At 39.6% G+C, this 14,863-nt stretch overlaps 3 protein-coding genes across 4 annotated transcripts; 1 reads left to right on the top strand and 2 right to left on the bottom strand.

Moving 5' to 3' along the window:
• The first annotated feature begins 65 nt into the window (after window positions 1-65).
• olah (oleoyl-ACP hydrolase) lies at window positions 66-5,908 on the top strand. Its single transcript, XM_049751700.2, has 6 exons — window positions 66-483; window positions 599-737; window positions 832-931; window positions 1,143-1,312; window positions 1,383-1,465; window positions 1,591-5,908. The coding sequence occupies exons 1-6, from the start codon at window positions 354-356 to the stop codon at window positions 1,731-1,733; spliced, it is 765 nt and encodes a 254-aa protein (XP_049607657.1). The 5' UTR covers window positions 66-353; the 3' UTR covers window positions 1,734-5,908.
• On the bottom strand, window positions 1,879-5,720 carry LOC125987371 (sodium/hydrogen exchanger 3-like). The gene is made up of 16 exons (XM_049751696.2): window positions 5,504-5,720; window positions 5,070-5,372; window positions 4,837-4,997; window positions 4,644-4,722; window positions 4,401-4,578; window positions 4,118-4,338; window positions 3,852-4,054; window positions 3,698-3,787; window positions 3,573-3,643; window positions 3,374-3,503; window positions 3,176-3,312; window positions 2,988-3,108; window positions 2,750-2,920; window positions 2,631-2,667; window positions 2,485-2,571; window positions 1,879-2,405 (listed from the first exon to the last, which is right to left on the bottom strand). Exons 1-16 carry the CDS (start codon window positions 5,718-5,720, stop codon window positions 2,074-2,076), a joined length of 2,538 nt encoding a protein of 845 aa, XP_049607653.1. The 3' UTR covers window positions 1,879-2,073.
• Window positions 5,909-6,293: 385 nt separating the features above from the next.
• LOC125987369 (sodium/hydrogen exchanger 3) lies at window positions 6,294-13,149 on the bottom strand. Of its 2 annotated transcripts, none has more exons than XM_049751692.2 (15): window positions 12,704-13,149; window positions 9,898-10,200; window positions 9,632-9,792; window positions 9,379-9,457; window positions 9,132-9,309; window positions 8,821-9,041; window positions 8,554-8,756; window positions 8,394-8,483; window positions 8,251-8,321; window positions 8,059-8,188; window positions 7,840-7,985; window positions 7,640-7,763; window positions 7,399-7,572; window positions 7,184-7,325; window positions 6,294-7,116 (listed from the first exon to the last, which is right to left on the bottom strand). In XM_049751692.2, the coding sequence occupies exons 1-15, from the start codon at window positions 13,020-13,022 to the stop codon at window positions 6,806-6,808; spliced, it is 2,652 nt and encodes an 883-aa protein (XP_049607649.1). In that variant the 5' UTR covers window positions 13,023-13,149; the 3' UTR covers window positions 6,294-6,805. The 2 variants fall into 2 exon arrangements, with proteins under 2 accessions (XP_049607649.1, XP_049607650.1); XM_049751693.2 differs by lacking the exon at window positions 12,704-13,149 and adding an exon at window positions 10,796-11,105.
• Window positions 13,150-14,863: the final 1,714 nt, after the last annotated feature.

A 14,863-nucleotide genomic window follows, 5' to 3' on the forward strand; every position in this document is an offset into this window, starting at 1 on the left:
GAAAAAAAACGTCACTTCCCCCTAACTTTTTATTCTTTCTCCAAATTAAGAATAATATCACCTCCTCTTTTCACACTATCGATTAACTTCGATCCACGTAGTATTGGCTTTAAGTGACGAATGCACGACTATCCCACAATGACAGTTTCACTCCACACCATAGGTGTCGCTACGTGTCAAAACCTATACAATCGTAGAAGAAGAATCAATCCCGGAAATGTAGTAGCTGAATCTTTGCAGGACAACAACCTCTACTTTTACTTTTGTATTCGTTGTATATTGTTTTATTGTCTTTCCTGCATGTTGAGGCAACACAAGTCACTTTAAAGTCTGCATACTTTTACAAATTCAGGATGGAAAAGTTGATCACTTGTTTCAAGGAAAAGCCAGAGGCTATTGCCAGGTTGATCTGCTTCCCCTGGGCAGGTGGAGGTTCCATACATTATGCACGCTGGGGGAACGTCCTTAACAGCTCCATAGAAGGTAAAACAACATAATTTTAGCATTGTCACTGTCCTATATTAATAATTGTTTTGAATAATAATTGTGGTGGTCAGTGTGAATACATCTGTCTACAGAATCTTTATTTTACTTCCAGTGCTTTCTGTCAGACTTCCAGGACGTGAAAGTCGGGCCAAAGAACCTTTCTTTGAGAACATGCAGCAAATTGTGGATGAGGTTCTTCATTTGTTATTGCCGGTGTTCAAAGAGAAGCCATTTGCTCTATTTGGCCACAGGTATGAAAACAAAACACACATGTTTTTTCCTGCTGTCTATTTTTAAATATAAATTCTAATATCATGTTGTTTACCCTTCTTCTTTTTTTTTTAGTTTTGGTGCTCATACAAGCTATGCTGTTGCAGATGCTCTGAAGAAACTGCACAATATTGAGCCAGTTCATATTTTCCTTTCTGGTGCACCTGCACCTTATGTAAGATCACATATCGTATATTTTTCTGAATGCTAATTGTTTGTATTGTTGGAAATAGCAGAATTTAAATTGATTTTCCCCTTTAGGGATTAAAATTAGTAAAATAAATTACTGATTGCATTTAATTCATAAGAAATTCTGCAATGATTGTGTGGTATTGTTCTTGTCTGATATTTAGAACTTGATGTCAGATCATTTGGTCTTGTCATAGTCTGAGACTCGGATCCAAACCACAAAGAGAAGTGATTTATCAGACAAGGACTTTCTCAAGTGGCTGGGTTCGATCGGGGGAACTCCGCCTGAGCTCCTGGCCAACCCAGAAGTTCTGCAACTCTTCCTTCCTGCTCTTAAAGCTGACCTACATGTTGTCGAGAACTACAAGTGAGCTCAAAACTCAGTTCCAGAAAAAAACTATTTTCATATAATAAGTGTTTTGCTTTATTTGTTACAGGTGTAACACGCCATTAAGTCCATTCCTCTCCTGCCCAGTCACATGCTTTGACGGCAAAGACGATATTCCTCATGATTTACAAGGTCAGTGCTCTGATACAGAAATAATACAACAGTGGTGACAACTCACAATGGGTATTGAAAATCAATAACATCCATGAAGTAGCGAAAAAGCTAATTTTGTATGCATCTAACTGTTTGTGTAACAGCATGGAAAGACATCACAACGGGAGACTTCCTCGTCAGGATGCTTGATGGGTCGCATTTCTACCTTAAGGATCCTGGAAATGAACAAATAATATTAGATTATATTACGAAACATCTCGAAACATCTGAAATGGACTATTTGTGAAGAAATATGTCTTTATTTACTGTATATAAATATATAATTTGTTCAAATGTTGCTAAGGAAAACACTTGAAATAATTTTGCAAGGAGATATAATTGTAATGAAGAGAGGAAAAAATGAAGTAAAAAAAAAAAGGCAAAGCGACGTATTTTGGTCCAAGTGCATTTATTGTCATCTCTTCTCTTGAGTGGTGTCGGCCAACTCATTCAGATCCAGTCTGAAAGTTTACTCAAGTGCTTTGTTTTTAGTTGTGCATAACTCCCAACCACTAAATTGCGGTTAGCGAAAAATGCTAAGTGGCTAGAAAGCCGCAGAAGTTCATGTCAAGCCCTGCTCATCACTCTCAGTTGGAAGGTGGTGAAGATGCTGGTGGTGGTGGTGGTGGTGGAGTTACTGGTGGCGGCAGAGTTACTGGTGGTGGTGGCGGCGGCGGAGTTACTGGTAGGTGGAGCTCTTCGTCACTACTGCCTTCCTCGTCTGCTGTTTCAGCCTGAACGATGGAGTCCGTGGATTGCGACAGGCTTCGCATGCTACTGGGCGTACACGGCAATCTCTCCCGGGCCCTCTCCGAGGGGGCTGCTATGTTGCTGTCAGCCTCCGTCTCTGACAACCATGGAGGAGCCAGTGTTGATTCTGCCGGGTCCATTTGCATCAGGAAGGTTGGGTTCTCATTTTCTGCCCAAAAAAAAATATATATTTTCTCAAATTTTCAGTGTTTGGATTCTTCTAGGAGAAGCCGATGGATGGAATCTACCTTCTGCTTTACGGAGGACTTTCATGGTGAGTGAGTCATCTGATGCCTCAAAGCTGGAGGTGCTGCCCTCCTCTAATATATCAGGCTCTAGAAAAAAAATGTTATGAATATCAAAATAAAACGCTCGCACCCACTTCGTTGCATACCTTCGTTTTCATAACGGTAAAGTTTTCCCGATGACATCTGCAAGAAGAAGAGGTGCAATAATATTTGATCAAATTCAAAACCCAGCTGAATTCCAACATTTCAATCATGAAAACTTAACCTTATGGTCGTGGAGTTTTTTAGGGTACTTTGTGCCTGTCTTTGCAACGGCCCCCATCTTTGTCGACTTAAAAGACTCCAAACGATTTCTCATGGTCCTCTGGAAGATCTCCTGCGCTTCTTTTTTGTCTTTGTTCACCTCGATATAGCTTCTACTATATCTATGCCGATGCTGGGATGCAAAAAAATTGGAATTAATCATTACATTGTGTTTTATTTTGCTTTTAGGACTTCGCTACCTGTTTCCTGCCTTTATACAAGTGTTGCTGCAGCAGGTGATGACTGATATCTTCCGTTTGCTTCGCACCCTTGAAAGACTGATCGTGCATTTCCAAGCTCACCGAAGGCCAAGGCTCTCGTCTACTCGGGTAAAAATGATCAAAAATGGCCACTCAATTATCTCGACCCGTTGAAATGATTGCCTTACCCCAAAGAGGACACTGCGCCACGATTGTCCACCATAATGTCAGGCATCACTTCCGAGGATTTTTGCGCAAACTTTTTCTCGAGTTCAATCACTCCAGATTGATTCCGGATTAATCCCAAAGAACCGTTGCGTTCGCCCTGCATCCATTAATAGCTTTTAGAACGATTAAGAAGATATTTTACCGTGTGCAGTACCAACCTCAGCCACATAACTTATAGCATCCTTGAGATTGAGCCGATGAAAAACTTTGAAAACGTAATCTTGATTCTTCCTCGCTGAGGGCTTCATCAAAATGGGCGCCACCCACTTGTTTTCAAAATGATTCCACCTGCGCAGTAAATAACGCTTAGAGCACCATTCAAACCTAATTTTTTAAAAAAAATATGATGTCACATACTTATCCATCATGTAGTTGTGACCAAATTGCCCGGCGATATCTTCAATTGCAACAAGCATGTGTTCGAAGACCTAAACAGGATTGTGTTTTAATAGTGTAAATGCAATTTTTTTTTAAATCCTCACCTTATTCTGCACCGTTTCGATTAGCGTATGCTCAGCATCCGAAGCCCTTTTTACTTTCAGCCAAGCGACAAGAGGTTTCAGCGTCAATCCCTGCAAATTAAATACTGAGCCACATCAACCAATCGAAAATCCTCTTAAGAAAACAAAAACCTACCTGAAGGATAACCGTGACATAAACGACAATGAGAGTCGTGGAGACCAATAAATTTTTCTCCTTAATCATGTTTTTATCCAGCATCATTGCCAGGCCATAAGCAACTGCCCCTCGCAGGCCACCGTAGCTCATAATAATCTGGTCAATAAACTCCAAAGGAACCAGCCGGAATTTGTTCATGATCCAGGTTAGGAAAAAAACACCTGTTGCACACAAACTTGTAAATCATTGTATCCATTTAACTCTCAAATCTGATCAAATCTCACCAATGAAGCGATTCACAAAGATGAAGAAGAGTGTGAGGAGGACAAAGCCCGTGTTCCACACCCATAATTCCTTATCAATGGCTATGATTCCCAGGAAAACAAAAATGATGGTTTCTGATCCATTGGCGAGCACCTTCATGGCGTATCTGACCGTCGTGACGGATCTTTCATCCATGTTTGCGTTGATGTACTTTTTGCAGACCACGCCACAGCAGAAAACCCTAAAAAAAATTCAAACCGTTTAGCGAGTACATTAAACAGTAATCAGATTTAAAGGACTCACGACAAGATGGCGGAAAGGGACAACATCTCAGCAGTCAGGTAGGAGAGGTACCCCACCACAAAGATAAAACCCGGCTCGATAATCTGGATGCTTCTCGTGTATTTGGTCAGAAGCGAGAGCAGCAAACCAAAAACTACACCGAGGAGGGAACCGCCGACTGCCACTGAAAAAAAGGACACTGGACAAAACAGGAAGTGAAATTTCAAACATTGTTTTGCTCCTTAAGACAATCTCACTCCTTACCTATTCCACTAAATATATCCAAAACATCAATGTAGGCTTTGTTGTGGGAAATATAGGCCTCAATCATATTGAAGAGCATCTAAAAAAAAAAAATAAAACAGCAATTAATACAACATTCAATGGGTTTAATTAAAATGGCTAATTTCCTTATTTACTGTCAATGAAGAGTTAGTAAACGGCTCTGCATATTCACCACTGTCACTCCATCATTGACGAGTGACTCGCCCAACACCAGAATGAAAAGAACCTCATTGACGTGGACCTCCTCAAACACGGATAAAACAGCCACTGGGTCCACAGCGGCAATTACAGAGCTGAATAAAAGATAATGAAGCAAGGCCATGTCCAAATTACCTTGAAAAAAAAAGGCAGACAAAAATATTTAATCATGGGAAGCTTTGACTTGAACCTTTAGCATCTTCTTACCCATGGCTCCATCCTTCTGACAGCCCCATAGGGTCAACCCCAAGCTGACAGTATTCCATAAAGTCCCAATAATGGCGTAGACCAGAATGGTTCCAATATTTCGGAAGAACAGCTTATTCGGCAAAAAATAGCCGGCATCCAGGACGATTTGAGGAAGCAGGTATAAGAAAAATACAGTGGGGGTCAACTCGAAGAGGTGCACTATGTCCGCCCACCAGATGATGAGACCCAGGATGAAGCCGAAGATAATGAGCAGAGCGCTTTCTGGGATTATATAGGTCACATGATGATTCGCCTCGATCACTGTGGAGGAAATTGAAGATAATAGGATTGTTGGGGAATAAAGAATATCATAGAACAAATAGTGTTTATTATAGACCATCAGAGAAGTATCATAGAAGTAAAAAAATAAATATTCTGGAATTTTTACTTACCTAATTTTGCCAAAAAGGCCACCAGTACCCCTAGTGCAACTATATAAGGACCCTTCACATGATCCCACCTAAAGGACACAATGTCTATCCTGGTGCCATTTCCACTGGTATTTTGATGCTTTACTGTCTCATCTTCAGCTATCGGGGAACCAAGGACCACCAAAATTAGCAAAACTGAGCAGAGGAGCCAAATGTATGCTAATCCACATGGATGCATTTGATTCGTTCAATCGGGTAAGAAAATTTAAAGGCACTCCTTTTGCCTTGAACTCCAGAGACAGTCAATAAGTTCAAACTTTCTTTGGCTTTTGCCAATTTCTCTCTTATTACTTTAACTTACACCTCTCATTTTCATCTTTACTCCATTAATGGTGATTGTTTCCCGTGGTCAGGCGATGAAATAAATGTCGGAGAGTTGATTCACGTTGTCCTTTAGACGCAAAAGGCACTTTAATCTGCGGGTGATGACGTAACCGGCGTGACGTCACCGCCAGATAGCCGTCGGATAATTTGCGTTTGGCGTAAATTTGAATTTTGAATAAAGCAAACAGGATTAAAAATTGCAGTCAGGGTTATTTTTCGACTTTTTTTTTTTTAAATAAAATTTTAATCGACTGGTAATGAATGAGTGCCCCCTGCCTCTTAGTGGTGGAAACGCGTAACTTGTTGACTGCTGTGTTTATAAATTAGGAATAATAATATTTAATATAAAATTTTATTTTCATTCCACCTTCGTTAGTGTATAGAGAAATAGATGTGTAAGAAGAATGATAAATAAATAAACTCCACATTCTTTTTTCATTTTAATTTCAAAAATCTACATGAAACAGTCTAATATTTTACTAGGTCAAAATATTCTTAAGAGAAAGTCTATAACAGCTGGTGACATCATCCAAATATTTTCCCGTATGGATGAAAACAAAATACACGCTATATAGTTGTTTGGGTTGAAAGATTATTAAGATAAAAATATCTTTAATGCTACTCTGTAGCGTTCACATCTTCATTGAATGGGTTATATTAATAAATAAAAAGCTGTACATATTGCATCCCTTGGAAAAAAAAAAAAGTGTGCATTTTACACCTAATGCTAACATCTCCCACACGTGTTTAGCAAATGGTGACGATAAATCTACATGGGTCAAAGTGTCACCAGTACAAAGGTTCTAAAAGAGTTAACCAGTCTCAGAGAAAAAAAAAAAACACATTCCCTTGACAATATTTAGAGAGGAGACAGTGCAAAGTCTGAGGTAACATTCTGTGTCTTTGGCAGCCAAGTTAAAGGAGATGAAGAAGGGGAGGCTACATGTGACCCCCGTGCCTATCAGAAGGTGGTGGAGGTGGTGGTGGCGTCAATGGCGGCGGTAACTCATCTTCATCCCTCTCTTGCGTAACAGGTACGTCAGCTTGCATGAAAGAATCGGTGGAACGAGTACTGATGCGTAACGGGGCGAGGCGTCGCAGGTTGCTGGGTGTCCAAGGCAGTCTCACTTGGGCCCTCTGGGAGGGGGCCACCATGCTGCTATGGAGCTCGGTCGCCGCTAACCACGGTGGAATCTGCATAGGCCCCAGAGTGTCCACATCTGGCATAAAAGCTGGATTCTCAATTCCAGCTGGAGAATGATAAATAGATTACAAGTCTGGAATTAATAAGTAGGTCAATTGATGGATTGATTTTACCTCCCACTCTGTAGTTGACCCTCATGGGGAGTGAATCTCCTGATGTGTCATAGCCAGAAGCGCTGTCCCCTTCTGAGAACTCGAAATCTTCATCACCGGAATGATAGCTTTTAGTTTTATCGGTTGTTTTTGTGAATGACATCTGCAATATAGGAAAAATTGTTATTTACAAACATTTCGCAACGCATTGATCTCGGCTGGCCTCCCAGCTTGACCTTTTGTTGCTGGTCTTTCTTTTGATGCTTGGAGATGGTCTTTGGTGGAGCAACGCCCATTTTTGCTGACTTGAACGATTCCAAACGACTTCTCATGGTCCTCTGGAAGATCTCCTGCACCTCGTTTTCATCTTTGTTGACGTCAAAATGACTCCGGCTATACCTATGTCGGTGCTAGCATGTTGAGAATAGAAATTAGTTCATTCTTTATGATCAAAGTTTGATGTTTTGAACATGATACCTGTTTTCTGCCTTTGTACAAATGTTGCTGGAGCAAATGATGGCTGTTGATGTCCTCTGCTTCCCTCACACCTTTTATGGACTGCCGGTGCATTTCCAAACTCACTGATGGCACGGGGTCCCGTCTATGAAGGTGAAACCGGAGTAGTTATTTTATATTCAAGTGTAGGAGACCTGAAATTGGGATTTTGGTCCACTCACCCCATGGAGGACATTGTACCACGATCATCTGCCATGTCAGCCATGATGTCTGGCATCATCTCAGAGAAATTGTCACCATACTTTTTCTTGAAGTCAACAAATGCCGATTCGTTTCGGATGAACTCCAGAGAGCCCCTGCGTTCACCCTGAACCAACAGAATCATTATTTTCGATGTTGGGAATATTCAAGAACAAATAGAAGCTTTTTAGTTCACCCACCTCATCCACATAGCTCATAGCATCCTTAAGGTTCAGTTTATGGAAAACTTTGAAGACATGGTCACGATTCTTCCTTACGGATGGCTTCATGAAAATCCTCGACATATATTTCTCCTCGAAATGATTCCACCTTCACAGAAAGCAAAAAATGTTCAGTTGAAAATTTTAATCCTAATCAAAGTGTTGCCATACTTGTCTCTCATGTAGTTGTGTCCAATTTGTCCCGATATATCTTCGATGGCGACCAGCATGTGATCGAATACCTGAAAAAAAAATATGTTTAAGTCTTGGAGGTTTATTTTAGTCGAGGTGTTGAAAACTGATCTTAAATTCACCTTGTCTTGCACTTTTTCGATAAGTGTGAGCTCGCTCACTGCAGCTCTCTTGACTTTCAGCCAAGTGACGAGAGGTTTCATAGTTACTCCCTACAACCCAAAGAAGAAAAGACCTCAAAAACTTTTCAAATAATCTTTTTGGGGGACGTAAAATCATTACCTGAAGGATGACAGTGAAGTAAACTACAATCAAAGTCGTGGAGACCATTAAATTTTTCTCCTTAATCTTGTTTTCATCCAGCATCACTGCCAGGCCATAAGCAACTGCCCCTCGCAGGCCACCGTAGCTCATAATAATCTGATCAATAAACTCCAACGGAACCAGGCGGAATTTGTTCATGATCCAGGTTAGGAAAAAAACACCTGTTGGGGAATTTTCAGCCATCACATTTAGAAATTCCACTTCAAAAAAGATTTCAAATCTTACCAATGATCCGATAGACAAAGATGAAGAAGAGTGTGAGGAGGACAAAGCCCGTGTTCCACACCCATAGAGTCTTATCAACGGCAGATATTCCCAGGAAAACAAAAATGATGGTTTCTGATCCATTGGCGAGCACCTTCATGGCGTATCTGACCGTGGTGACGGACCTTTCATCCATGTTTGCGTTGATGTACTTTTGGCAGCTGACTCCACAGAAGACAATTCTAAAGTGGAGAAGCACAACTTATAAATTTAAAACCTAGAATGAGTTAGGGAGGGGGGAAAAAAATATTTGATAGCTCAAGAGGACTTACGAAAGGATGGCAGAAAGGGAGAGCATCTCAGCAGTGAGGTAGGAGAGGTACCCCAACACGAAAATGAAGCCGGCCTCAATGATCTGAATATTTTTCGTGCATCTGGTCAGAAGAGAGAGCAGCAAACCAAACACCATACCGAGTAGCGAGCCGCCGAATGCCACCACAAAGAAGGAAACTGGAGACAAAGGAGAACATTTGAAATATTTCAGATGATTCCCACAAATCACATTTAAAGACTCCTTACTTATTCCTTTAATTATCTCCACAGCATTAATTTTGGCTCCTCCCAGAGAGACAAATGCATCAAATACATTGAAGAGCACCTAAAATAGAGAAAAAAATATTAGTTTGAGTTTGTTGGAGAAAAGCGTGGTTACTTAGTGCTAATTATCTGCCCATGTAAAAAGGGTCTCAACATAGAGCCTTGTGGTACACCAAGAGTAATTTTGCAGTTCATGCTCATGTTGTATTGTCATATTAGAATGGAGTCTACAAACCACTGTCACGCCATCGTTGAGGAGTGATTCTCCAAACACCAGGATGAAGAGGACCTCATTGACATGGACCTGTTCAAACACAGCTAGGACGGCGACCGGGTCCACGGCGGCTATCAGACTGCCAAAAAGAAGGTACTGCAGCAGACCGATGTCCAGATCACCTGCAGAAGGTCAGAAGACAGATTTTGCAATTATGTACAGTTTGTATGTGTATGCAAGTATGTGTTGTGTTTTTAACGTAATTGGCCAATGAAGATGATTCTTACCCATAGCTCCTCCCTTGTGACAACCCCATAACGAGACGCCCAAGCTAGCAGCGTTCCAACAAGTCCCAATAATAGCGTAGACCAGGATGGTTCCCAAGTTAGTGAAGAATAGTTTGTTTGGCATGAAGTAGCCAGCATCCAGGATGATTTGGGGAAGCAGGTAGAAGAAAAAAACGGTCGGGGTCAACTTGAAGGTCTGGACTTTATCCGCACCCCAGATTATGCCGCCGAGGATGAAGCCGAAGCAAATGAGCAGGGCGCTTTCTGGGATTATGTTTGTCACATGATGGTTGGCCTCGATTACTGTTGAAACATGAAGAAATGTCAGAATTAATTAGATGGCAGTGAGATAAATAAATTAAACTCAGGAAAGGAATTTAAAGTGATGAATAAGAATACAAGGGGAGTTTTTTGGGGGGGATTTTAGCTCCAGTTTAGCTCCAACTAAATCATAAAACCTAAATTTGCAAAATTTGCAAATGATCGACTCTTGAACTTTTTGTCCTTGGCATATCATTAACCATGGTCGTGAATATAAATGGCAGGAAATTACTTTGCATAACTAAACAGACATTTGGTTAAGGTTACTTGACTTTATGGCTTAATAATCAAGCTCAGTGAACCAGTAAAAAGAAAAAAGCCACTTATTTCACAATATTGATTTATGTCAGTACGGATTATTTATGTTGTGTGGGTTGCATTCATTAGATGACTTTTATTTTTAATTTTTTACTTCATTTAAGAATAGAAAACTTTTTAATTACTCCTATGTGTTATTCCTAAAACCTCTTGGAACCAAAATAACATGAAATATGTTGAATCACACGTAACATGATTTTAACTACAAAACATTCTGAGCATAAGACTATGTCTATAAACAAATATTATTTTTACATACCCAGTTTTGACAAAAAAGCAACAATGATCCATAACGCAATCAAATAAGGGCTCTCCACATGATGCCACTTAAAAGACACGATGGGTATCCCGGTGATGTTGGAGGCGTGTTCATGACCACTTGCATCGGGTTTGGAATGTTCATGGTCCCCGTTCTCCACCGTGACCCCGGGAATAAAACAAATCAACAGTACTAACCCGAGAAGCCAAATGCGTGCGGGTCCACGTGGTTCCATTTGGGCAAAAAAAGTCATCTTAATTATCTTTGCCTTTGAGTTGTCCTGTGGTCAAACGACGGAGTGAGCCGAAAACACAAATCGGCCTTTTTATATATTCAGCATCTCCTCCGTGACCAAGGTTGAAAGTTGATTTAGTGTAACGGATGTCCAGAAAAGGTGTCCGGTGTGGATTACGTGATAAGTAAAGCTCTGGATGTGTTTGGCTACATTTCAACTGGTTCATCTTGCAACTTTAGGCTGAGTAATAATTGACACTGTTACGCAATCGTTAGTTAAAGACAGATGGAAAGTTCTGAAAAATTAAATTGCGGCATATGTTTATGAAATAAAAAGCAATTTAGTGGGCTCTGCATGCCGTCATAATCTGACCTTTATATATATATTTTTTTATATATGGTATGAAAAGTTCTGATTCGAGCAAGTATGACTGGAGGTTTTATTTGAAGTGTTCCGTCCTGTTTGAGCAGGACAAGGCACAAAAAGCCTTGTTAGAAAAAGTTTGCTAGTTTGACATATGAGCTCTCACAGGTGTTCAACTCTGGTTATGACGTAATATTGATTTTTTTTTAACTGCTGACTTGCTTAAATTGGCTTCAGCTCACGAGTGAGTTATAAATGGAGCGTTGATGCATGTTGTAAACTCAGATAAAGATGATTTGACTGAGTAATAACAGCTAGTATGGGTTAGCGTGTAAGTAAAGATGAAGTGTGCTGGGAATTGAACTTTAAAATTGTCATTAATGACACATCCAGCACGAGAAGTGGGTCATAAATTTCATTGCTGATGTATATGACTTTGAGTCATGGAGAACACTAAAAAACCAAAAGACAAGTACAAAGAAAGAAAGCATTGTGATTCCCTGAGCAGGAAACAAAATCTGGGAAAATTGGTGTCATTGTCCGGATGTTAAAGTCAACAGTGAGGGTGTGTGCATATTTTTGGTGTTTGGATTTGCAGTACTAGTTCTAGTTTCGGCCCACCAATGATAAACGGAAGCACCGTCTCAAAACATCATAACAACGTTTGTTGCAACTTGTGACAATTCAATGCTGGATCATTTATCTTTTTCCGTACACAAAATAACATTGTTTTCAATGACCTGCACAAATCCTTCATCATATTCAATAAGGAAGTGCACATCCCCTTATTTATGTATCATGAAGTGTACACAAATATGGAACACACGCACACTTGCAATCATTTACAGTGTCCACAGGGTCGGCCATGTTTTTGGTGTTTTGGTCAAAATAATGACATGCAAGTCATTTCATAACATTCCAAGCAAGGCATCTCCAGATTTATTATCATCAAGTGTTCTTTCTCCCTAATATGACCCCGAAATTTTAATCAAGATTTCGACTGTCGTGTCATGATTATTTTAATACTCGATTAATCGGTTGCATGTTTTGTCAAATCGATATTTTTTCTCCATCATTTTATTAAAAAACAAATTGACTGAGCAGAAAATGCTACAATAAATTATTTACGATTCAGTTGTAGGTTTGATAATTATTACGATTAACCGATTATCAAAAATAATGATCCACTAATTTGATAATCAATTAGAGGTCAATTCATCAAATACGTTTTGATAATAACGAGCCAAAATAAGAAGAGGAAAGTACAAGCATCTTTTTTTTTTTCACGCAATAATCATTGATGGACTTACCGAGTTTGCAGAGCCAAGAAACCAGAATCCACAGAGCCACTAAATACGGGACCGAGACATGACTCCACTTCCACGACACAATGGGCAGAGTAGTGATGGGCTCACCACCCTCGCCATGACCACCGCCCTCGCCATGACCGCCGCTTTCGCCATGACCGTCCCCCGTCTCATGGTCTGTTTCTGATCCTGAGGTTGCTTCTTCATCACTGCTTCTTTCTGTCTCATTGTGTGCAGAGCGGGCTACTCTGTGCAAGCTCAGTCCATGGGAAAGCATCAAGAAGATGCAAAGGAAAAGTGTTGCATGTCGCACAGTTCCCATTGCTGTTTTGATTTTCACCTCAAAGTTTGCTCTCTATTGTCTTCTAGCTGTCTTTCGCTTTGCTGTCATCATCTGAGGAAGGTGGATGTCTTCAGCAGTCAGTCGAGGGTGCACCTTTTCTTTTTTTTACAACAGGTGAGGCTCAGCCCATCTTCATGCCTGTCTGTCTCCTCCTACTTTCTTGCTGGCTCAGCGGGTTCAACCACTTTATTCAATAGAAGATTGGGTGCCCCCATCACTCCTTTTCTGCCTTATATGGTTTATATACATTTTTCCCTTTACGTTGTAGTTGTAAAGTTACTATATAACTTCACCTGCTATTTTAAACTGGACTTTGAAGTTGCCTATAAATATCTGAATCCCCTTCTTGGTTTAAATACGTTAAATTTGTCTATTTTATTAACATAATTGTTGATTTGTAAAAATTAAAAAAGGTTAGTTCCCAACATTAAAAAAAATCTAATATGTTAGAAAAATATAAATATAACTTTTTTTCTTCTGGTTTTCTATTTTATATGCAATATGTTTTGATTCATTTTGAATGTAAAAATGTTTAACAGCTTCCCTATTGTAAAACATTGAGGAAAAAGCCAGGTCTTTCCAGAAATCCAATATTGCAACATGTTCAATAAAAAAACGTAAAGTCAATAAGGAAAATTTGTTTCCTTGTGATGCGCACGTGCAACAATTTGGTGATAAGTATTGGTGAAATACCGTCATATAAATTTTACTGCTATTTACTTAGCATCACAAGTGAGATTTTTTTTTCCTGCTTTTACTGTATCATGCAAAGACATATAGGTCAAAGATTTGCCCTTTTATGACTATTCAGATTTGCTATATTAAAGTGAAATCAAAGACATCCAGAGAGAAGCACACACACTCATACACTGTTTATGAGTAAACTCAATACATCCGTTGTTAACCTGACTTAAAAGAAAAATATCTGTCTGGGGTCAGAGGTCATCAGGTGGGTTGTTTTAACCTTGGAGGTTGGTAAAATGTCAGACAGAGCAAGTCAGGTTCATAAAAGTAAGAAAATTGAGTTCATTGATTGTATATATTGATATATATTGTGCTAAATGAAAACTACCGTGAGTCGGAGTTTACAGGGAAAAAGTTGAGTCATAGGGCTGAGAAAACAGAAGCCTCTATCAGATATATTGTGCCTTGAATATAGCTGGAATATCACAACTTCCTGAAGGACGACTTCCCGTATCTGTAATTGATTTACTGCTCCAACAAGACAGTACCATTATTACATTTTCTTTGATAAAACAATACGTCAAACATTTGTCCCATCAAGGCCAATCAAGTCCATTGTAATTATTGTTAATCTTTAAACATAATTAGTTCAGTAAGTTGATGGAACAAATGAAAAGGAATTTACGACACACCTTCGTGTGTATCAGGAAGGAAGGATGAGGAAAGGTCTACCATATTTAGTTCACAGTGTCAAATTCTAGAATAGCATTTGTTGGACGGGTTGCTACCTGCATGGAGTCCAGTTGAAATGGAGGCTTGTGTTTATAAGTTGACAGTTTCAGTAATCGTCATGTTGAAGCAACATAAGCCCACTAAGGTGACCTTTAAAATGCACGCCATTAAATATAATCATTAAATGTGACTTTTGAATAGCTCAGTCACTTTATTTTTTATAAATCATCCACTGTGTGGTGTGATATAGTAGTTTTGCAGTGTTAAATAAAAACTTCTCATACACTTTTAAAGTGAGCATAATCATGTTTTTGATGGCAGAATTCAGTATACAGTGCCTCTTTTGTATTAAATGTTATTTGAGTGAGCGTACCAATTTTGACCTATATTGCCAGCCCCTATGC

The sequence above is a fragment of the Syngnathus scovelli genome, chromosome 19 (assembly GCF_024217435.2).
Source record: "Syngnathus scovelli strain Florida chromosome 19, RoL_Ssco_1.2, whole genome shotgun sequence".
Taxonomy (NCBI): Eukaryota; Metazoa; Chordata; class Actinopteri; order Syngnathiformes; family Syngnathidae; genus Syngnathus; species Syngnathus scovelli.

Coding starts and splice junctions, on each gene's coding strand:
- olah (XM_049751700.2), top strand. CDS start 354: ATGGAAAAGTTGATCACTTGTTTCAAGGAAAAGCCAGAGGCTATTGCC. Junction 738..831: donor TTTGCTCTATTTGGCCACAG/GTATGAAAACAA, acceptor TTTTTTTTTTAG/TTTTGGTGCTCATACAAGCT. Junction 1,466..1,590: donor TATTCCTCATGATTTACAAG/GTCAGTGCTCTG, acceptor TTTGTGTAACAG/CATGGAAAGACATCACAACG.
- LOC125987371 (XM_049751696.2), bottom strand. CDS start 5,720: ATGCATCCATGTGGATTAGCATACATTTGGCTCCTCTGCTCAGTTTTG. Junction 4,055..4,117: donor CTTTGTGAATCGCTTCATTG/GTGAGATTTGAT, acceptor TGTGTGCAACAG/GTGTTTTTTTCCTAACCTGG. Junction 2,668..2,749: donor AAAAACTCCACGACCATAAG/GTTAAGTTTTCA, acceptor TTCTTCTTGCAG/ATGTCATCGGGAAAACTTTA.
- LOC125987369 (XM_049751692.2), bottom strand. CDS start 13,022: ATGGGAACTGTGCGACATGCAACACTTTTCCTTTGCATCTTCTTGATG. Junction 9,458..9,631: donor TCAACGATGGCGTGACAGTG/GTTTGTAGACTC, acceptor TCTCTATTTTAG/GTGCTCTTCAATGTATTTGA. Junction 7,573..7,639: donor TGTACAAAGGCAGAAAACAG/GTATCATGTTCA, acceptor TCAACATGCTAG/CACCGACATAGGTATAGCCG.